The sequence below is a fragment of the Syngnathoides biaculeatus genome, chromosome 15 (genome assembly GCF_019802595.1).
Source record: "Syngnathoides biaculeatus isolate LvHL_M chromosome 15, ASM1980259v1, whole genome shotgun sequence".
NCBI lineage: Eukaryota > Metazoa > Chordata > Actinopteri > Syngnathiformes > Syngnathidae > Syngnathoides > Syngnathoides biaculeatus.
In genome coordinates, this window is record NC_084654.1 from 24,145,274 (window position 1) to 24,167,707 (window position 22,434).

General features: G+C 45.6%; 1 protein-coding gene and 2 long non-coding RNA genes across 6 annotated transcripts in view; 1 reads left to right on the forward strand and 2 right to left on the reverse strand.

The window, feature by feature from the left end:
• Nucleotides 1-1,070: 1,070 nt before the first annotated feature.
• LOC133513041 (uncharacterized) lies at nt 1,071-5,476 on the reverse strand. The gene is made up of 4 exons (XR_009798380.1): nt 4,118-5,476; nt 3,847-3,977; nt 3,629-3,769; nt 1,071-3,557 (listed from the first exon to the last, which is right to left on the reverse strand). It is a non-coding gene; the product is annotated as an uncharacterized LOC133513041 (long non-coding RNA).
• Nucleotides 5,477-5,487: 11 nt separating this feature from the next.
• On the forward strand, nt 5,488-11,455 carry nkx2.1 (NK2 homeobox 1). The gene is made up of 2 exons (XM_061843293.1): nt 5,488-6,043; nt 8,780-11,455. The coding sequence occupies exons 1-2, from the start codon at nt 5,533-5,535 to the stop codon at nt 9,580-9,582; spliced, it is 1,314 nt and encodes a 437-aa protein (XP_061699277.1). The 5' UTR covers nt 5,488-5,532; the 3' UTR covers nt 9,583-11,455.
• Nucleotides 11,456-11,550: 95 nt separating this feature from the next.
• The window catches only part of LOC133513040 (uncharacterized), a 49,024-nt gene continuing 38,140 nt past the window's right edge, over nt 11,551-22,434 (reverse strand). For all 4 annotated transcript variants that reach the window (XR_009798379.1, XR_009798376.1, XR_009798378.1 and 1 more), the window contains exon 4: nt 11,551-12,221. This is a non-coding gene — a long non-coding RNA (uncharacterized LOC133513040). The remainder of the gene's footprint in view (nt 12,222-22,434) is intronic.

Below are 22,434 nucleotides of genomic sequence, written 5' to 3' on the forward strand. Positions count from 1 at the left end.
TTTCTCTTTAGATCATCAAACAAATATAAATCCCAAAGATAAATGGTGATTTTATTTATTCAAGATAAAAAAATATGAATTGAATTTTATCGAATTGATTTTGTGAGAGGAAATGCCCCCACCCCCACTCTCCACTTATTAAATCATAAATTGATCGTTGCTAATCAAGCCTGCCTACCTCCGAACGTCACGTTCAGTCAAGAAATCGCTTACATAGAACCTGTCGGACAAAAGATCTAAAAAAACTGCAACAAAATGCAAGAACAAAAGAGAAATAAAAACAAAAGTGAAATATGACAAATGTCAACATTTTGGGAAGGTGTGCGTCTCGTTACATCTGCCGCAAATGTAATTTCAGAAAAAGAACATCGGTCCAACACGTGACGGTCTTGGGTTGCTTCGCTCCTTCAGGACCTGGACGACTTGCTGTGATTGACGGGACCACTGAAGGAAGGAGATGAAGCAGCACTTGGGTTCTGCAACTGGTAACGATCCCAAAAACTCCAGCAAGTCAACTTCTGAATGGTTTTAAAAAATAATAATAATAACATGGTTTTGGAGTTGGCTCGTCAAAGTCTGGACTGAACCGCTTGTAGCCTTGACCTCAAGAAGTCCGCCCACGCTTGAAAAGACTGAAGGGTTGTTCATTTGTTCCGTAGCGGCTGACTCACCTCAAGCTGGAACTGTAAAACTTCACCCCAGAGACCGACAAGAAAGAGACGATTGATTCTGTGGAAATATGACTTTAATAAAACGATGATTGATTTTTGTAGAGGAAGACTTCCGTCCAGATCAAATGCTACGTGACAGACCAGGAGAAGAAGGGAAAACTTCGGCCTGGTGAGTACCTGAAGCAGGTGTATTTCGTTTTCTTCTCGGTGTTACGACTTCCTTCCGGTTCTCTTTGGATCTCCAGTAACATTTTTAGCAACGCATCATGAAAAACCTTTCAAAAAGGATTTTTTTTATAGTCTCCTGATGATGAAAAAGGGACGTGTTGTTGTTGTAATTTTATATATTTATTGCAACCTCATCAATCCATGCAAAACAGAACATTGTGAGCATCGGAGACTTGGAAAACCAAAGTGGTGTTCCTAATTCTTTGTCCGGCGGGAGCGCTGTTTGTCCGCTAGATGGCGTCCTAATACCCTCTTTTTGAAAACCTCACAAACCCTTCAGGCGCTGTCCTTCCGCCAGGGGGCGGAAAAGGACCACCAGTATTTTGACTTTTTGCAACCATCCTGATGTGACGTCACTATTATTATGACCTTTTTATCCCCTTTAAGAAAAAAAAACAAAAACATAAATATAACTAAAGTACAATGTTTTAAAAGATACATTTTTTATTCATTCATTCGAAGCATGAAAAAGTTGAATTGTGAACATTTTTTAGCACGGCAGTTTTTAGCGTCTGAAATTAAAAAAACTAAGCAATTTATTTGATAATTGTATTTATGTAAAGTATTTCTATATTTTTTCCTCAGCAGACAATACAAAAACCCACTTTATTTATTCAAAATTCATAATGAATGCTACAATCAATTTTATCATTTTTTTTTCAAGATTCTAGTTTTGAGCTATTTTCTTGCGGCTGACAAAATATACATTTTATATTTTAAAATTAATTTATAATTGAATTCAGAAGTATTTAAATGATTGAAATCTTTTATCAGTTGTTTATTCATGGCAAAAACTTTTTTTTAGGAAAAAAATTGATTTGTTGTGATCCATAAATCTGAGGGACAGTCGCAGTTTTTTTAAATGCCAACGTCAGTTTCATATTATAGATAGTTGAAAAATGTTAAATTGTAATTGGTGAATTCAACAAAATGGAAATATCGCATTTTGAAAATAGATTGTTTTGTTCATATCGGTATAGAAATTGGTAATTTGGCAATATGGAAACAACACTTGAATTTGTAATTGGACATTTGGAGGATTTGCATATAAGCGAGATCCTCTCATGAAGTCTGACGTCATCAAATTCAGACAAGCGTTAATTACTCACCTCTGACAATTAATTTTAGCGTTAAGATTCGCCGCATTTATGATTACACTTCTTTGTTGCGCTGGAACTGATTGCTGTGCGTAAATAAAACAAAACATTTCCAGCTATCTTTTTCATATTTTTGCCACAAAGAAATTGGTTTTATGGTTTTCAGGTTATATGTTACGACAGTCAAAGTTATTTATTTATTTGTTTTGTATAAAATTGTCATTAATTTATGAAAATCCCTCCCGCCCTAATACAGGACTCCCTGAGGGACCCGTTCGGACGCCTTTTCCAAGTCCACAAAACACGTGTAGACTGGTCGGCGAACTCCGAGGACCCCCGCCGAGGGTGGAGACCTGGTCCACTGTTACACGGTCAGGACGAAAACCACATTGCTCCTCCTGAATCCGAGATCGGACTTCACGACGGACCCTCCTCTCCAGCACCCCTGAAAAAACCTTACCGGGAAGACTGAGGAGTGTGATCCACCTCTAGTTGGAACACACCCCCTGGTCTCCCTTTGGGGGACTACCACCTCGCTCTGCCAATCCAGGGCCCTGTCCACGATGTCCACTTGATGTCGCAGAGACGTGTCCACCAGGACAGCCCCGCAACATCCGGAGCCTTTCCGAACTCCAAGCAAATCTCATCCACCCCTGGGTTTCTGCCACTGAGGGACTTTTTAAACCTTAAACCTCAACCCCAGAGATAGGAGAGCCAGCTTCGGAGAACCCAGACTCTGCATCCTCACTTTAGTCTTGATGGTGCAGTGCTTCCCTCTCCTGAAGAATTTCCTGGAAACCATCTTGAAGTCTTTCTCTAGGGCCTCATCAAACTCCTCCTGTGCCTGAGTTTTTTTTTTTTTTGTTTTTGCTTGAGTCCCGCTTGGCCAACCGGTGCCCTTCAGATGCCTCACGAGTCCCGCAGGCCAAAAAGTCCCGATAGGACTCCTTCTTCAGCTTGACGGCATCCCTCGCCGTTGGCGTCCACCAATGGGGTCGCCACCATGACAGGCGCCGACCACCTTACGGTCACAACTCCGGTCTGAGGCACGCAACACGGTCCACCCGGACTCCCCCGGAATATGAGCAAAGTTCTATCGGAGGTGGGAGTTGATACTCCTTCTGATAGGATTCTGACAGATGTTCCCAGCAGATCCTCACGACACGTTCGGGCCCGCCAGGTCGGACCGGCATCTTGCCCCGACATCGGAGCCAACTCGCCACCAGTTGGTAATCAGTTGACAGCTCAGCCGGAGTCTTCACCCGAGTCCGAAAACACGATCACAAAGTCTGTCATCGAATTGTGAACTCGGGGGTCCTGGTTCCAGGTGCACGTGTGGACGCCAACGTATCTGAACAGAGGTGATCATAGAACATACGTAACCAGTGACCGGCACAAAAGTTCCAAAACAAAACCCCGCTCGGGTGGGGGTTCTTCTTGTTCACGGTCTTCCAGCTCTCACTGTCATTGCCCACATGAGCATTGAAATCCCCCAGGAGAACAAAGAAGTCCCCAGCGGGGAGGAGGGGGGTGGGGTCTCTCCTCGCCTCTTCCAAGAACTCTAAAAAAAAAAAAAAAAAGTGGGTACTCTGCATTGCTGTTTGGTGCATCAGTCAGGACCCGTCCCCCCACCTGAAGCCGGAGGGAGTTTTCCTTCTGGTCCACTGGGGTGAACCCCAACGTACCGGTGCTGAGCCGGGGGCGGAGCAACAAGTAGCCCCCTGACCGTGGGCAACTCCAGCGTAGAACAGAATCCAACCCCTCTCCAGAGAACTGCAACCAGAGCCCAAGCCTTGTCAAGGTGAGTCCGACTATATCCAATACCGAGCCGGAACTTCTCGACCTCAGACCTCATCTTTCTCCACCAGAGTTCGGCGTCCCCAGAAGCAACTTCTGTCCCCCGGGATGGGCGGGCCGGTGCCCAGCTCACGCTGCAGATCGGTAGCCCCCTCCCAGAAAATATTCTTTTTTTTGTTGACAACTATAAAACATGTGTAGAAGTTATTGGAAATAGGAAACAAAACATATATGTATATATGATTTAAGTAGCCACTCCGCATTTTATGATTTTCTATTTGTTTTTTTGTTGTTGTTTTTTGGCGTGCGTGGACGTAAACAAACCCGGCGGGGGGAGCAAGTGGACCGAGAACACCTTGTGGGCGTGGCGTGGGAGAGTGGAGGGGCGGGGCTGCAAGAAGTGCGAGGAGGCGTGCACGAGCACGAGTGGGTTCTCCTCCCACGTGTTGAAGGAGTCGCGCGCATGCAGGCGTCCCACTTGCGCTCCTCACTCCACGCGTGACGTGCTCTGCCCGTCGAGAGGCCCCTCGAGAATAAGAAAAGTGCACCAAGAAGGCATCGCCGTCATAGCCGAGATGCCAAAACAAACAATAAAAATGTTTCTTTTTTTTCATCACATTCAAAAATAGAAAATATGTTTACATGATTCGTTTGAATGTTTTAAAACTAAAGAGGGTCGTTTTACAATAAAAATCTATTGAATTATTTTAGAAATTAATGCATTTTTAAAATGTAACTTTTAAATGTAGAAAAGAATCATTCTTTTACAACATAAAAATTGGCTTCGCGAGCGACTTATCCGTAGACCCTCCGGCAAATCCAGGGTGGTCCCCGCCGGGGCCGGGGTCTCTTCCCGGCCCACCTCACCCAGGAGGCATCCGGTTCCGATGCCCCAGCCGCCTCCTCTCCCGAGCCAACAGAACCACATCAAGTGCAAAAAGCAGACTCGGCTGCACCTAGAGATTCTGTCCGTAAAAGTTATGAACAAATGCATTTAAAAAATAGTCTGGAAACATTTTAAACCCTCGTGAGCGCACTCGATTGCAGCCTGCTCACCGTGCAGACCACCACCCACCCTCGATCCGCATTCCAGCACGCAACCGTGCAATAACGAAAACTAAAACTCGTCTCACGGACGTCGATATCGTAGCTTCAAAAGTTAGCGAGGGACAAAGTTGCACCCGTTGTTAATTTGTATGTTTATGCGTTTGCACCCAAACAAAAGTTGCTCAAAAGACGCACATTGATTGAGCCACCGTCAAACAAACAAACAAACACTGCGGCGGGCTCGCGGGTGACCCAACAACACGCAGGTGGGGAGAGCGGGGGGGGGGGGGGCATTAAGAACCAAGCGTACGTGAAAGGAGCGAGTGGGTTCTCCTCTCAAGTCATCCACGCCGCGCGCGTGCAGCCCACTTTCTCGTGATGTTCATCAAGAGACCCTCACTCACTCGCTGCAGTTAATAAAGTGCGCGGTGACGTCACGGGAGCCCCCGCCCCCCTCCCCTCCTTCTCTTAAAGTGCGCGGCGTGGACACCCCGAGCCAGCCACGGCGAGCTCCCACTCCACCCAATTAACGACAACTAGAAGGACTTGCGACTGTACAACAAGAGGAAGAAGAAGGAGAGGGAAGAGGGGATTTTGCGTGGGTGGGGGGAGGAAAAGAAGAAGAAGAGGAAGGGGGAAACAAAACAAAAAAAAAAAAAAAAAAAAGGGGAGACCTCCCTGCAGGACAAATAATGTCGATGAGCCCCAAGCATACGACCCCCTTTTCCGTGTCCGACATCCTGAGTCCGCTGGAGGAGAGCTACAAGAAGGCCGCCGCCGCCGCAGCCGCCGCCGCCTCGATGGAGGCCGCCGCCGGCACCGGCACCGGGGGCGGCGGCGGCGGAGGAGGCTACCGGCAGCTGCAAGGGACCCCCCAAGCGGCCATGCAGCAGCAGCAGCAGCAGCAGCAGCACCACCACCACCATCACCACCACCACATGGGTCCCACCGTCGGCGGCGGCGGCGGCGGCGGCGGAGGGGGCGCCGGGGGGGTGTCGTACCACATGAGCGCAGCCGGAGTGCCGCAGCTGTCCCACGGCTACTGCAACGGAAGCGTGCCCGGCGCCGGGGACCTGCACGCGGCGTCCTACCAGGCGGCGGAGGGGGTCAGGGCCGCCGGCTGGTACGGAGCCAGCCCGGCGGCCGCCGCTGCAGCCGCCGCCGCCGCCGCCGCCGCCGCGGCGGACCCCCGCTTCTCCACCAGTGAGTTCACGCGCGCGCGTGCACACACACTTTGGGACAGGACGAACAAAGTAAATTTAAAAACAAAAACAAAGGGAGAAAAGTCTACATAGATGTCGCAAAAATAGAGGCTTTTTTTAAAAAACAAAAACAAAAAAAAAAACCCAAACCATTCAAATAGGAAAGAGCAATTGGAACGCACCACGTTCTGAAACGTCTTATTTATGATTCGATTATTTTCAAGTATGACGTCACGCTGACATTTCCATCATATTCGACCGATGAACCAATTAAGCGCTTCCGAGCCTAGAAAATATGATACTTCTGTCATTCTGAACCAAAAAAAAAAAAAAAAAACTACGCTTGCTCTGTAAAAATAGAAAACACACATAGACACAAACGGGTTTTTTTTTTTCGCCAGTAAAATACAACAAAATATGCACGCAAGACAGTAACTAATACAACAACATTTCAAATAATGCATGTTTTATTTTGCAAGTAGGAAATACATTTTTATAAATAAGATTAGAAAAGAATTGCTTTTCCTAACGACAACCAAACAAAACGTGTTGATCGTTGAAAAAAAATCATAGCCATGTTTTCTGACCGTTAACCCCCCCCCCAAAAAAAAGTAAAGTTAACAACAAATATATTTTTTCTTTAAATAGAAAATACTACATTGTTACTATCAATATTTTATGACTCGAAAATATAAAATGCTACATTTGCAACATGTAAAAATAGAAAAAAATGTTGAAAGTGATTTTTTTTTGTTGTTGCCCAAACTGAATAATTCTTCGAGTTTGAGCATAAATAAAACAACAAAAATGCAAACAAAGGTTAAAAATAAAATATTTTAAAATGGAAAATCAGGCCTTCTTACTATCAAATAATTGGAAAGTCTACATTATTTTTATGTTTTCTTTCTCCCAGTGAAATACTTGTTGAATCATATCAATTTACTGAGCCTACATAAAAAGTATTAAGGCGGAAAGGATTAGCTAGCTGTTCTTTAAATAAATAATATTAATAAATAATGCATTTTCACTCATATTTGTATAACATGTAATAAAACATAATTTTTATATTACATGTTTACATTTTTCCTATCGGTACTAATTGAAGGTAATTGTTTTAAACATTGCTACGTTTTATTATTTAAAAGGAGAAAATCAAATGTTATGAAAATGGAACGGAATCCATACTTTGAAAATCGAAATAAATCATAGAAATAGGAAAAATAAGCTTTGAGTTCAAAGCAGCACAAAACAGTATTTGAAAACGATATACAGTCGAAAATACGAGATTTACATGAAAATAAAACAAATATATTGAAAAAATGAAATGTTAAAAAATACGAGATTTACATTCCGTAAAAAATACATTATATAAAAAATGAAATGTACATTTTTATTATCAAGTAGAAAACTGTTACTAATTACAAGTAGAAACAATACTTTTCAAAATGCCCAATGTAGAAAATAAAAGTTATTTGACGCAAACTACTTTGGAGAATACACACATTTGTATCAATATTAATAATAACAAAGCGCAACCTCACGTTAATAAACGCAACTAGAAAAAAAAATGAAGTTGAGACAGGCAATCGGATCTTTTCTCCACCACCGCCTTTTATGTTTTTTAATGTTGTCAATGAAATTTCCTTTCTAGCCTTTTAATTAAAATACCCCCCCCCCCTCAAAAAAAAAAGGACTGGCCGAAGAGGAACTCTCTTAATAAACAATTTCAGAATTGATAAATGAGCTTTTCCTGGCTTGCAAATGTGGCAGTTTTGGAACCTTCCCCCCCACCCCTGCAACGGGGGCGTCTCCAAAAATGTAAACTCGAATATTTTGAGAAATGTTTGCTTGGGCTGCGCGGAGCAAGCAAGACGTCTCAAGTTTGAACAAAGTTCCCAAAATCGGTTCAGTGCCGATTTTTGATCAGCGAGAAGAAGTGAAAAAATAAAAATAAAACAACAACAACAACAACTCCAAAAAGTCTTTGGGGCCCTTCTTGGTGGGAGTCGATGAAAGCAAGTACCCTGGACCGTATCCGACACTAGTAGCAAAAGACAAGCTCGCGGTTAACGGTGGTGGCTGTGCTCGGTATTTTTGATTTTTGCATTTATTGAATGTGTTTCCTCTATGAATGCACAACTTTGCTACTCAAAGTGAGAATTGGCTGCTGTTTGTTTTTTTCTCTCCCGACACTGATTTATGATTATTTTTTAGGACGTTTATGCATCTATCACATATGCTAATCATAGTCAAACAAATACAATTTTGTTAAAACGAAACGGAAAGGGTCATGAAACTCCACTTATGGAGTGAATATATCGACCCCCGCCCCCCAAGTAAAAGTAAACCTTTTTTATTGGCTGATATTTGAACATCATGTTTAATTTTGCCCCTCAATGAGCTCAAAAGTGCAAGTTTGTTTCTTGGATTTTTAATATTTATTACCCACCCCCCCTGTTAGTTAATTTATGAGGACAGAAATTAAATTTTCGGCCTAAAATGATTTTTTTAATGCTTATTTCCTTTTCGAACAATCGTCGTTTTCCTGTTAATGGCGACGTCAAAGTGGACCTTGTCTGCTTCTCTTTTTCCTGTCGTTTCACACATTGAGAAGCATTTTTGTTGTTGTCCGTCGTTTGTTGCTTTTTTTTTTTTTTAATGTATGATTATATATATATATATATATATATATATATATTTATTTTTTTTTTAAATTTGACCATGTTTGTGTTTGCAGTCTCCCGCTTCATGGGCTCGTCGCCGGGCATGAACATGGGCGGCGTGGGCGCCGTGGGGGCCATGGGCGGCATGGGCGGCCTGGGCTCCCTGGCGGAGGCGCACGCCAAGGCCGGCGTGCACGGCTCGCTGAGCGCTGCGCCGCGGCGCAAACGGCGCGTCCTCTTCTCGCAGGCGCAAGTCTACGAACTGGAGCGCCGCTTCAAGCAGCAGAAGTACCTGTCGGCCCCCGAACGCGAGCACCTGGCCAGCATGATCCACCTGACGCCCACGCAGGTGAAGATCTGGTTCCAGAACCACCGCTACAAGATGAAGCGGCAGGCCAAGGACAAGGTGTCCCAGCAGCAGCTTCAGCACCAGGAGGGGGGGTCGTGCAGCCAGCAGCAGCAGCAGCAGCAGCAACAGTCCCCCCGCAGGGTGGCGGTTCCGGTTCTGGTCAAGGACGGCAAGCCGTGCCAAGGCAGCGGACCCGCCGCGGCGCAACAGCATCAGCACCAACAACACCAACACCAGCACCAGCACCAGCACCAACAACACCACGCCCACCCCCACCCCCACCCCCACCCCCACCCGCACCCGCAGCAAGCAGCCAACGTCATGCTCATGTCCGGCCAGCAACAGCAGCCGCAGCAGGTGGAGGGCCACTCCCCGGACCTGCAGGGGGGGCCTCCGCTCTCGGCCAGCCCCCCCGCGCTCCTCCACAGCCAAGTGGCCGGACTGTCGCACCTCAACTCCCCCGCGGCGGGGGGCGAGTACGGATCGGCGCTGCAGTGCTCGGCGCTCTTGTACGGCAGGACGTGGTGACCGCCGCCAAGGAAAAAGGGAAAAAGCGCCCCGAAAAAAATAAAAACAAAGACGCACAGCAAAGCAAACAAACAAAAAAAAAAAAACAACAACAAAAGAAAAAAAAATTTGGGGGCCCCGAGCTGGACGACCCCCAAACACACACACACAATGTGCGATTCTTTTATGTAAATGAGCCGAAGGGTAAAAGTCCTTTCAACGGACTTCATCAAAACTCAAATTTATCATTTGGGATTTTGGTGAGGGGTGTGTGTGACGTCACATTTCAAATCACGTGCAACAGATGCAGACGAACCAACGAAGTAGCCCCCCCCCCCCACTTTGCTTTTTGGGGGCATGGAAGAAAAAACGACGAGGAAAAAGAAGACAGCAGCTCGATTGGTGTACAGTTTTTTTTTTCTCTTCTGTTGTTGTTCGTTTGGTATTTGTACGTTTATATGTAACTTATAGATATTTGACTTACCATTAAAAGAAGAAAACAAACAAACAAAAAAAAAAACGGTCCTATTAATAAATTATGGAAAGATAACTCCCTCCCTCATTTGTGGAATATATCCTCAGCCTTCATATGCCGGACGAGAAAATATAAGCCCAATTGAAGGAATGATGAGCACGCCTGGCTTGGGTGCGGGCAGCCTGGGATCGATTCCCGCTCAGTGATGATGTTGATGTGTGACTGGCGACCACCTTAGAGTGCGGTCCGCCTTTCGCCCGAACCCTGACCCTTCTGAGGATAAGCGGCTTGGAAAATGGGTGGATGGACGGTGACAAATAATATGTCACGTATTTAAGAGAAGTGGTTTTATTTGTATTTTGTTCTGCCTCATAATGCACTCGTTCAATACAAATCTATTCACATCGTATTAGTTCTATTTTTCATGTAGATTTTAATTTTCCATTAAAAACATTTCTATCACAGTATTAAATATAAAAACGCCATTAATAGAAACGTCACATTTTATATTTGAAAACATTTTCTAGGTCCAGCGTCAAAATACTTCTACCTGTTCATAAAACAAAACAAACTGCACAAAAATATATTTATACACAATACATATTCACTATTGCAATCATACCTTTAGTTATCAATTTTCAAAGACAACAATTTCTATTTTGTTTTTGTTTTGTTGTTGACGACCTGGGCCTGGAAAAAAAAACATTTGAACGTGAAAAAGTAATGATTAAATAGCGCAGTTGATTATTAAATAAGATTTTAACAATCGACTAAAATAGAACAATTTTGTAAGTCATCTGCAACTATTTTTTTTAAACCATCGCCTTACTTAAATTATGGAAAAATGTTTGTTTTTTTTCCATGTCCTTGATGGCATATTTTGTCACAACCGAACCCTGTAAAACATATAATATTACATACATAAAACACAAATGATAAATATTTGAAATAATAATGTCGTAATAGTGTTAGCCCCCGCCCTCCCCCCGCGCCATGTCAGAGGTCGTTTGAATTGCGTTGAATGATTTGCTGAGAACAAGCAAAGTAACTCACAAAGGCCCGACACGAGCGGCCAGCAAATAGTCGGTGCATTCTTGCAGCAAATAGTCAGTGCAGCTTTCTTTGTGTTGGGGCTGCTCCGTTTGCTCAGTAAACTTCAGATTTTTTTTTTTTTTTTTCCTTTCGACTCATTTTTTTTGGGGGGGGAGGGGGGGATTACTACGTGTGCGCGCGTGTGTGAGTCAGCACACATCAAACGAGATTTTTTGTTTTGTTTTTTTAACCAAGCTTATCATGTCCAAACTTCATTTTATCACCAATCAATCACCGCAATTGAATGGGAGAGATTAGTAAGAGGCCTCAATGACAAATTTTTCGTTTGTTTGTTTTTTTTCCACACCAGGCTTTGTATTTTTTTTGTTTTTTATCTTTTCGTTAACGTTTAAAATCAAATGTGTGTGTGTGTATATATATATATATATATATATATATACACATACATATGGGGGGGGGGCACAATTTAGTTTTTCCACGATCTGACCACAAAGCTGTAATAATGACGAAGGGGAGGGTGTGTTTGGGCGGGGGGTGGGGGGGGGGGTCGTCAGTCACTCTCCCCCCACCTAACAATGTGGTTGCCAGGCAACGCGGCTGGCGGCGGGTCGTGTAATTTCAGGTTGGAAATAGCTTTCCAATTCCGCGTCGCCGCATTCTCCGGGTGCAAAATGACCGCCCTGCCCAGCTGACTCATAAGCACGACGGCACTTTTTTTTTTTTTTTTGCTGACTCCTAATCACAACTTGGCCTCGTTGCCGCCATCGATCCACTTTTCAAATCTTGCCTCAATTTCACCATTTTAATTTCAATGGCACTGTGCCAGGGCTGGCCGCATATGGAAAAATGGAGGGGGCGGCACTTTTACCAGCTTTTATTTAATTAACACACTAAAGCGATCCAGCTGTGTTTTCTAGGTAAAGCTATAATAACTATATTTAAAGATATTTACTGTATATGTTTAAAACCAGCGAGGTGACAAAGCAAAAAGTCAAAAGATTTTGCAGGACGACCGGTTGTGTTTGGTAGCAAAGCAGGAGCATTTAGACTCACCGAATGGCGTGCGATTGGTTGAAAATGAGGAAGTGAGGGATGAATTTCTTCTTCTTCTTCTCTTCTCCTGTCTTGCTAGCTAATGCAGAAAGTAAATCGTGTAGGAAAATGGAAGGAAGCAACATGGGCCGTGGCAAATGTTTATTTCAGTCTACACTGAGGGGCCACTGAAAAAAATGGAAGGCTGGCCACCAATGGCCCCCGGGGCTCATTTTGGACACCACTGCCCAATACAAGCCTTTCATGCATAGATTTTGGGTTAAAAAAAAATAATAATAACTCAGTCCTTTCATTTTTATTTTACTAATAATTTCTCCATGTGGCACAATCCACATTTTTGAAAGAAAAAAAATTGTACTAAAAATCAAGGGTGTCAAATATTTTTGGTTGCAGCCGCGTTGTCGGTAGAGTTTCCCCTCAAAGGCTTCCGATGACAGTAAAAGTAGAAAAATGTTTAATGGCATCATTATCAAATGGATGAATAACTACATTTCAAATCAGAAGTCAGAGGATTAAAGTTTATCCACGTATTTTTGAAATTATTGAAACGGCATTTGGGAACACACAAATAAAAAAAACAATAGAAATGATTTGAAATTTTGGCTCAGATTTGAACAAAACTCATGTAATATTCATTTCACGCTCCACAAACTTATTTGGAAGGCCGGATGTGACCCCCACTCTGCTGGTTTGACACCCATTTACTAATTAGATTAGATTGATTGATCAAAAGATGGAAAACCTGAATATTGCCACATGTCTTTTTTTTTTTTTTTAAATCCAAAAAGAATACAAATAAAGCCATGACATTAAAATAAAATAATACTTTTGCTCAATGTTTATTTTGTTTTCAGAACTACAATTATAACACTATCATGTGATTGTCGAGTAATTGTTTTCTGACAAAACCTGACCGTCCCCCAAAAATATAATATCGCTTTTTGAATAATGTTCATGCAGAATTGACGAAAAGCCAACTGATTTAAAGTTGTAGCAACGCAGGCTACGCTAACAGCAAAGCTAATCACTAACTGATTCCGATTCTGATTCTGTTGATGAGCAAGCCAATTTGGAAGAAGAGTCAAGCAAATTTGACCCAATCCTTGCGAATTACTGCTTTTTTCGAGGTATGGCGCTGGATTTTATGTATGAACAAAGAGCTTGTTACTTTTTTTTCCCCTTCTACAAATTCCGTAGCAAACTTGGGGCGCAATCAAATACTTTTTTGGGGAACGGATATTTGTCTCTTTGGGGTTAAAGTGCTGGATTTGGGAACGACTCAACCTTTTTTTTTTTTTTTTTTAGGCCATTTCCAAAACGTCCCGTTTTTCCCTCACTACTTTTGTCGCAAGGGCTTAGAAAATCCTACAAACAATTTTCAACAGCTGGCTCTTGAAAGTTAAAAGCCAGTTAGCTTGCAAAATGTGCGTTTCTTCACTAATTCCTTTGGAAACTTGTGGAAAATCCGAGTAAATGACTTTGACAAGCGGCTGTTCATCGTTACGGCCAGGCCGAGTTTGACCGCGGAGCGCCAATGAACTCCCCAAATGTGTCTGCAAACTTGTACTCAACTCTTGTGTCGCGCAATTCAGGCGAGAAAATTGTTCGTTTGAGCACGAATGCCGCCCGCACCATCAAATTGCTGCAAGCTGCCGCCGCCCGAAGCTAACCGAGTGCCGCTTCTTTACTCCCAGCTACGCCAACGCTGGCGTCGTCGATCGTGGTGTCGCGTGTGCCCTCGGACCGGCCTCGCTGTTGCACACATCTTGCGGCTTGTCCGTGTCGCACAGGCGGACGTTTACGTAAGTCTCATTTCGATATTTTGACAATCTGCCCCGCACAGGCAAAAAAACGGATTAGCCTCGGATGTGCTACATGCTACCGATGTTATCGTCTGCTAAGTAAAATTCATGTCGCAGCTGAGCGCCATTTCCTGTGCTCTGATTATTGTCACGCTTGTTTTCCATCTACCGTATATTTGAAGTAAAATAAAGTAAAACTACTCATACTTTCACACTTGTTTGTAGTCAAGCTTCGCCGCTCACGTCTACGCGAGTAATTTTTCTCTTCTTCGGTGGTAATTCTTCTTCTCCTCCAAATGCACCAGGCGTGCGCCCGAAGTTCTGCCAGCGTGCAAAAGATCGTCCGGCTCGAGTTTTCGACGATGCTTCTGGAAAGACTTCTAGCTCACGCTGGGCCAAATGCACAGATCTTCCTGGGAGGATGCAAGGAAGTAAGGAAGGAAGGAAGGAAGGAAGGAAGGAAATAATGAAGGGAAATGTGAAGAGGGAGAGAGAAAAGGAAGGTAGGAAAGTCCTCACAGCCACTTTTAGGTCAAGAAACCCAAAGCCACACTTGCACTCCAAAGCGTAATCTGAAACCTTAATCAAGCCTTGCTTGAAACACTCCAAAGTCCGACCTGAAACCGGTTCTACAACCCCGAACTAACCCAGACTGAGACCGAGTCGAGGAAGAGGAGTCGGCGCCAATAAGCGCAAATGCAATCAATTGCGAGCAATTAGCACGCGCAGACACCACAAGCGTGCGTTCCGCTCAAACGTGCAGGCGAGCCCCCCCCGGGAAAGGTCGCAGTCGGGGGTCCATTGGGGGCCGACGAGCCGTGACAAACCGGGTTAAGTGCGACGCCTTCTCTCTCGGGCTCCCGCGGAGACGACGGCACGTCTGCTGCGACGGAATGCGCTAAAGCGCGTTTCAGTCGACGGCCGGGGACGGACCCCGTTCGGGCGACAGACCGCGGCCGGGGACGGACCCCGTTCGGGCGACAGACCGCACCCGATGATGAACCCCGTTCGGGCGACAGACCGCGGCCGGGGACGGACCCCGTCCGGGCGACAAAGTGCAGTCGGAGGCGAACCCCTTTCGGGCGACAATCCGCAGCTGGGGACGGACCCCCTTCGGGCGACAAACCGCAGCTGGGGACGGACCCCATTCGGGCGACAAACCGCGTCCGATCGCCTCGGCTGCAAATTAGTGTCAGACGGAAAATAAGCCAAATGTTGCGACTTCCTTGGCGGGTGCCCAAAGCCAACACGAAAAGCAAAAAGTTTTCGACCTTTTGTTACGTTAGTGAAACACAAAAATACATTAAATATCATAATTCATATAAAGTTGAGAAACCAGTTAAGAAAATATGAGTTCAATAATTCATTGATGCGCAGGATTCATGTAATTGACTGTAATGTTATCGTTTAAAAAGTGCTTCATTGAAATGAATTTTCATTTCATGAAATGTAGTAAATGTAACATGATTTTACGACATGATATTCATCTTTTATGGAAACAGCACGACGCAGTACACTACAACCGCAGCAACAAAAGTCGACTTTAAATGACAAACGGTGTCGATTGTCGATTACATTTTGGCACATTACTCGCACGGGATTTCATTTTCCCACGACGTCGTCCGCAGGCGGCACGTCGCGAGTGGATGAAAAATGAATGGACCTCAGTTCCTCTGAGGGGGCCGAAACCGGCCCACGGGCTGCAGGTTTCTCACACATCAGTGAACGACGCGCTCACAATACGCAATCAAGATCCACCCCCCCCCCCCGCCCCCCACCCGAAATATGACAGCTTAATAAGGTCGGGCCGGACCGCCGTCACGATCGGCGCAAACGTCCGTTTAACCCCCGAGCGGACCCCCCCCCCCCCCCCACGTTCGAGGTAAATAGGGTCCCGCGCATTATTAGGACCTGTTGAGACTTCACATATTTTCTTCTACAGCTTGCAGGGGATTAGGTGGGGGTGATGTTTGACCCCCACCACCCCCCCAAGCCCCCCCGCCCCCCACCACACACACCTCCTCCTCCCTCCATTGCCTTAATGAAATATGTCATTAGGAGGAATTCATGTGACACAAAAGGGGCGACAGTCAAGGGAGGGCGGGGGGCGAGGGGGCTCGCCTAATTATATAGTTTGCCCTGGCAGCGGCTGCAGGCAGGTGGCCGGTCCATCATGCAAATGGCGGCGGCGGCCGGCGCAATTAGCCTCTGGCAGCCGCCTCAATTAACAATTAGCTAACGTGCAATTGGAGCGCGCGACGCCCCCGCCGTCTCCTTTTAGACGCGATTGTCACTGCGCGCTTTTCCAATTGCTCAGTAGGACGCGCGCTTTTCTTAAATGTGGTCAATTTACAGGCTCGGTGAACGGAAGTCGACAAGCTGCGGGGGGGGGGGGGTGTTAACGCCGCCCCCCCCCCCTGCGCAAAAGAACAACTTTTTCAAGTGTTTTCAAAGGAGGAAGTTTAACATTCACTTTCAACTGCTAAAAAAATGGTGATTGTACCTGCACGAATGGATAAAAACGCTGAAAAATATTGAATATCCCTTGAAAAGACACGGCGGAACCTTGAAGGTTCCTTGGAGGCCCTTCAATTCGTCGTTTGATGGACATTTGGGGGGGGGGGGGACGACACCTCGAGATGAATAAAACGCCACAAAATGTGGCGATATGTGTTTTTCAACGCACTGAAAAAAAAAGTCATAACCACTGAAAAGTAGGAATATTATGGAAAAATATCTGCCGCTAGTATTTGAATTTGAAATGTAAAGTCATCACATTTTCAATTGTCATATTTCGGTGTAACTTTTCAACGTTAACAATTCAACCGGCTACAATTCGCTGTCTGAAATTCACCGCCTGTGCCGCCAGGCAGGGTTACTTCAGGTCAGAACCGAACAGCCAGCCAATCACAGTCACCCTTTCTTACTATGCGACGTCATGTGACTAAGAAAGCGTAACTGCCATTGGCGGTTCGGTTCTGGCCTGATGTAACCCTGCCTGGCGACACAGACGGTGAATTTTAGACAACGAATTGGAGCCAGTTGAATTGTCATGTCATTACCCAAGCCGCTTATCCTCACAAGGGTCATAGAAAAGTTGGAGCCTATCCCAGCTAGCTTCAGGCGAAAAAGCAGACTGCACCCTGAACTGGTCGCCAGTCAGTCGCAGGGGAGATAGACACCGCCAACTGAGCGGGAATTGATCGCATGCTGCCCGCACCAAGGGCAGGCGTGTGAACCACTACACCATCAGCAACCAGTTGAATTGTTAACATCGAAATGCAACTATCGAAAATGTGATCACTTTACATTTCAAATTCAAATCCCGGCGGCGCATTTTTACTTCCATGGAATCTCCACATTTTGTTTGTTTGCATTTTGGCATTCAAAAAAAAGAAGCAAGAATACATTTTTACTGTCCAAAAAAAATGTAAAAAAAATTGTAAAATTTGAGTTGTGTTGTTTTTCAGTTGCATACTTGACGATGAACGTACCAAGATGCGAGTTTCATTCTCCCTCCACCCCAAAAAAAAAAAAAAGAAGATTTTTATGATTATAAATTGTTGCTTTTCCTGCTTTTTGAAAAACTAATTGTGACATTCGGGGATCCAAATATTCTCCGCGAAGTACAGCACACTTTATCAACCCTCACGGCTCCAGAAGTGGACTTTGAGCGACTTTGGCAGACCACACGCTGAAGACCTGAAGACATTCAGGTTCTGCCTTTCTAACCCTTACACCGCCAAGCCCCCCCCCCCCCCCCCCCCACTAGCAGCCCTTCGCCGGCCCCCCGCTCCCTCCCCGGCCCACCCACACGCTCTCATTATTCTTGCTGGCCTCCGACATGACACGGGAACAAAGTAGACATTAAGCGACATTAAAGCCGGGGATAGAAGTAATCAGGAAGCCGTTATCTCTTAATGAAGCCAAACACATGCGCGGCGATACACACAGGCGCTAATCAATAGAGCCCCCCCCCCCCCGGACAAAGGGGGGAAGGCGGTGTTAGGGTAGGCTGGGGTCGGTCTCTGCCACCCCCCCCCCCTCTCCCCTCCCACAAATCAATTACAATGCTTGTTTGCTTTGACAGTCTATTTCCATGAATTAGGTGTTCATTAAAAGCAATTTGTGGAGACAAGGCCAAGAAGGCCCGTCTTGCATGGAGGGGAGCTTAATGGATTAGACAAGATTTGAAAATATAACCCCCCCCCCCCCCCCCCCCCGTCCCCCATCACCCCCTCAACTGGACAGCACATTCACAAACAAAGTACAACACTTGCAGATCGGAATTCGCATTTCAGCGTTAACTCTGATTCTTCTGCATTAAAACTCTTGAAAAATACATTTTGCATGTTTTTATTAAATACATAAAAATGAACAAAATGTACAGAAAAACGCCCTTGAAGTTGTCATTTGAGCTCAATTATGCCAAATATAACATTTGGTGGATGGAGACTTTGCCATCTTGACCTCCGCTTTTTGCGATCGCACTGTATCAAAGAGTTTTAAATTCTGCATTTCCTCCTCTATATTGTGCAGTTTTTTTGCGATATCGCACGATGTCCAAAGTTTTGGATCTTTTCACATTTCAAAAATAGAAGATAAAAGTGCAACGTGTCTACTGCGAAGCTGAACCGGCTGACGGAACGGCACGAGCGGATTCAAATTTGACGGCTAACGTCTCCGTTAACACGGAGGACTGGCGGTGAATGGGTTCGTGGAGCTGACCCCCGGACCCCCCAGTTGGAACCGAACGGAAAGCCCCCGCAAGTGTTTGAAGACCCACACGGCTGCGGGAATTTCGAGCAAGTACTGGCTGCTTATGGCATGACAACAGTTTCTCGTCTTTTTTATATGTCTGGCCTTTGGAGTGGGGGGGGGGATATAGAAAGAAGCTTAACCCCCCCCCCAAAAAAAAAAAAAAAAAAAAACAATGGCGGGGTGTGTGTACTGACATATTAACCACGAGACGTAACGCTAAAAAGATATCATCTTTTTACATCCCTCTCTGAAAAAAAAAGTTTTGAAAATCATACATCTGAGGGGGAAAAAAATGCCTTTGAACAGGGGTGTGTAGACTTTTTATATCATCGGAAACCCCGTCGAATGCCCCTAGAAGAATTCATCTTTAAATCTATTTTGTCTGCCCGGGAACGGCGCCCTGAATTGTGCTCTTTTAAAGCCGTTTTTTTTACGCCGCAATGATCTGCATGTATGATTTTTTTTCATTTTTTTTTTTTTTCTTTCATTTTTTTTTTTAACTCAAGCAGCACAGTTGCTTTTACCAAAGGTCCCCTTGTTGGTTGCTATAGCATTCTCAAGCACCACTCTGCTAAATCCCCACCCCCACGCCGACCTGCTCTGCACACTTGTAATAAATTATCCTCAAGTGAAGTGAAAGAATAAAATATATTGGTATTAAAGAAAAAAAAAAAAGCCGGACGGACCCCGGCGCACTTTGGTGAATCGCACCCTCGTCAACGTTTTTTTTTCTTTTTTTTTTTGTGTCCGACATGACCCCGGCGACAGTCTGTTGGATCTTTTCAACGGGCGCCATTGTGCCGTCTGGAGTTACGCAATTTTGAAACGCAATCTTTCGGATGCGCCTCACGCCGAGCGTCAAGTGCGACAACACGGGCGACGACGAGGACGAGGACGACGACGAGTGCGCGGCGATTTGTCGATTAATTAAACGCAAGTCCTCCAAAAGATCGCCGGCTCGCGACGCGCCCCGCGGCAACTTTGCAGCGGTGTGAATCGCGCTTACTCCTCGCCGTCATCTTTGCCAAATTGAATGCAGATTGAAAATATATTTTTGGCTCCTGACTGGGCCTATTCACAGCCCGTTGAAATCGGCGGCGCCTAAATAAAGGGACCCCCCCCCCCACCCCCCACGTTTGGGAGCTCTCAGTGATTGCGAGCGTGCACTTCGAGGAACGCCGTTAGAAATACTTTCGGTGGATTGAGGCAAACCGCGACGCACGAGGCTTTTCCTCTCGGGTTCTTCGACGGTCGTATTCAGAATCAGAATCATATTTAAATGGACATGTGTGGAAAAACACGCGAGGAATTTTTCTCCGTGGATTTGGCCGTCGTCAGATTTGGTATAAATCTTGTCGGAATTTGGGGACAAAAACAATGTAATCACTTAAATTGAAACCAATCGGAAATAAATTCAGCAAGCGACGAAGGACGGGCTGTAGCGCCAAATTTTTTGACATGAAAAATCCTCAAATTTTAAGCAAACTTTTAACCCCGTGAAAACGCTTCACAAGTAAGCGCCGCCCATCTGTTGACAAAATCCATCCATCCATTTTCTTAGCCGCCTATCCTCACAAGGGTCGCGGGGAGTGCCAGAGCCTATCCCAGCTGTCGACGGGCAGGGTACACCCTGAACTGGTCGCCAGCCAATCGCAGGGCACATGGAGACAATCACACCTATGGGCAATTTAGAGCGTCCAATTAATGTTGCATGTTTTTGGGGTGTGGGAGGAGACCCGAGTGCACACCCGGAGAAAACCCACGCAGGCACAGGAAGAACATGCAAACTCCACACAGGCGGGGCCGGGATCGAACCCGGTACCTCGGAACCGTGAGGCCGACGCTTTCCCAGCTGTGCCGCCTATTGAAAAAAATCTGTTTCCGAATCATGCGGGTAAAGTCGCTTGTGGGAGTCCCACAAAGTAAACAAAAATGGTGGACTTCTTCTTCAATTTCGGGCTCGGGTCCTCGAGACTTTTTCGGGCCCTCCTGTTGTGACCAACGTGCAGCAAATTTTGCGCTGATCAGGGAAACTGGTTTTGAGAGATGATTTTTATTTTCCTCGAACGCGAGTTCTCTCAAAGATTCTGGAGAAACGAGGTTCGGGACAGAAAAGAAGTCCCGAGTCGCGAGTCAACGTCCGTGACAGATCAAAGATAATTGATCATTGTTCACGTTTACGTCCTTCTCCAGCGAGATCTCGAATGGACGACGACTGCTGCCCTTTAGCAAGTTCGTTTCCACCGAAAAGATGGCACGGTGGCTCTGCTGGAAGACAGTTCTGAGGTCCCGGGTTCAATCCTAGACCCGCCTGTGTGGAGTTTGCATGTTCTCCCCGTGCCTGCGTGGCTTTTCTCCGGGTGGGCACTCCCGTTTCCTCCCACATCCCCAAAACGTGCAACATTAATTGGACGCTCTAAATTGCCTCTAGGTGAGATTGTGACTGCGACTGTCGGTCTCTATCTGTGATTGGCTGGCGATCAGTTCAGGGTGTACCCCGCCTCCTGCCCGTTGACAGCCGGGAAAGGCTCCAGCACTCCCCACGACCCTCGTGAGGATAAGCGGCTAAGACAATGGCTGTACTGTATTTCCACCAAAAGACAACTGCTCGCATCACTGTATATTTTTTTTCATCCTGATCTCAGATGCGATATCGTGCTCAACGTACGCGTTTGATGACGGCGCACGACGCCTGACGGTACCGAGCTGCGCCCGAAACATCGCGTCGCCTTCATCGTGCTGAAGGACCGATCCACGTCTTAATCAATGTCGCCGGTATATCAATGTCCCCCCCCAGCCCCCCACCCCCCCTACACCGGCGCCGGCGGGCTCCCACCGTCGCCCGGGATCGCTTGCCTGCTGTGTTTTGGCAAGAAATCAATAGACGGGCGGGGGCGGGGACGTGTCCTAATCATCTGTACATTTACCATCACAATCAACAATCAAAGGCAGGACCCGCACCTTTATTTTCGGGGGGCCTCCCGAGCGCAACAATTTCCCCGCTGACTGTGAAAAGGCGGGCGAGGGGCAAATTAGAACCCTCGGCGCCGGTGAGCGACGCCTAATGGCTCTGATTTGTGAACTGCTAAACGAGGTTATGCAAATGAGGATGAATAGAGGCAGCGGGCCGCCAGGTGACAGGTGCAGGCGTATTAAAATCTTATTTATTTTAGGGGGGGGGGGTGTCACTAAATCAAAATGGGACTTGCAGCTAAACAGGATCTTGCTTCAATGCGAGGAAAGTGCGGCGTGATACGCAACACAACACTTGAACAATGTCGTCATCGTCTTTTAGACGACAACGCCTTTAAGAATCGGCTTATTATTGTCGTAGTAATCTAAACTGTATGAAAGCTGGCGATATTTCATATTGGTCACCATATCGGCGCCGCCCGCTTAAAAGAATGTACAGACAATTCTTTTTTCAATATCCATCACACAAATAAATAAAAAAAAACAACGGAAAGAAATTATTGTAAATAAACAAATATGTGCAAAATTTCAACAGTTGCAGTTCAAAAGCAAAAAAATCTGTTTCTGTATCAGGGAACCCCCCCCCCCTCCCCCAAAACAACAAACAAACAATGTTATTGATGTTTTGGGGAGAAAAGCATTTTTTTAAATCACAAAATTAAAAGATATTTGATTTTTATTGGAGATTTCATACTGTTCTGTCAAGCAAAACTGGTTGCCAAATATTTGGATTTTTTTTTTTTTACATAAAAGTGG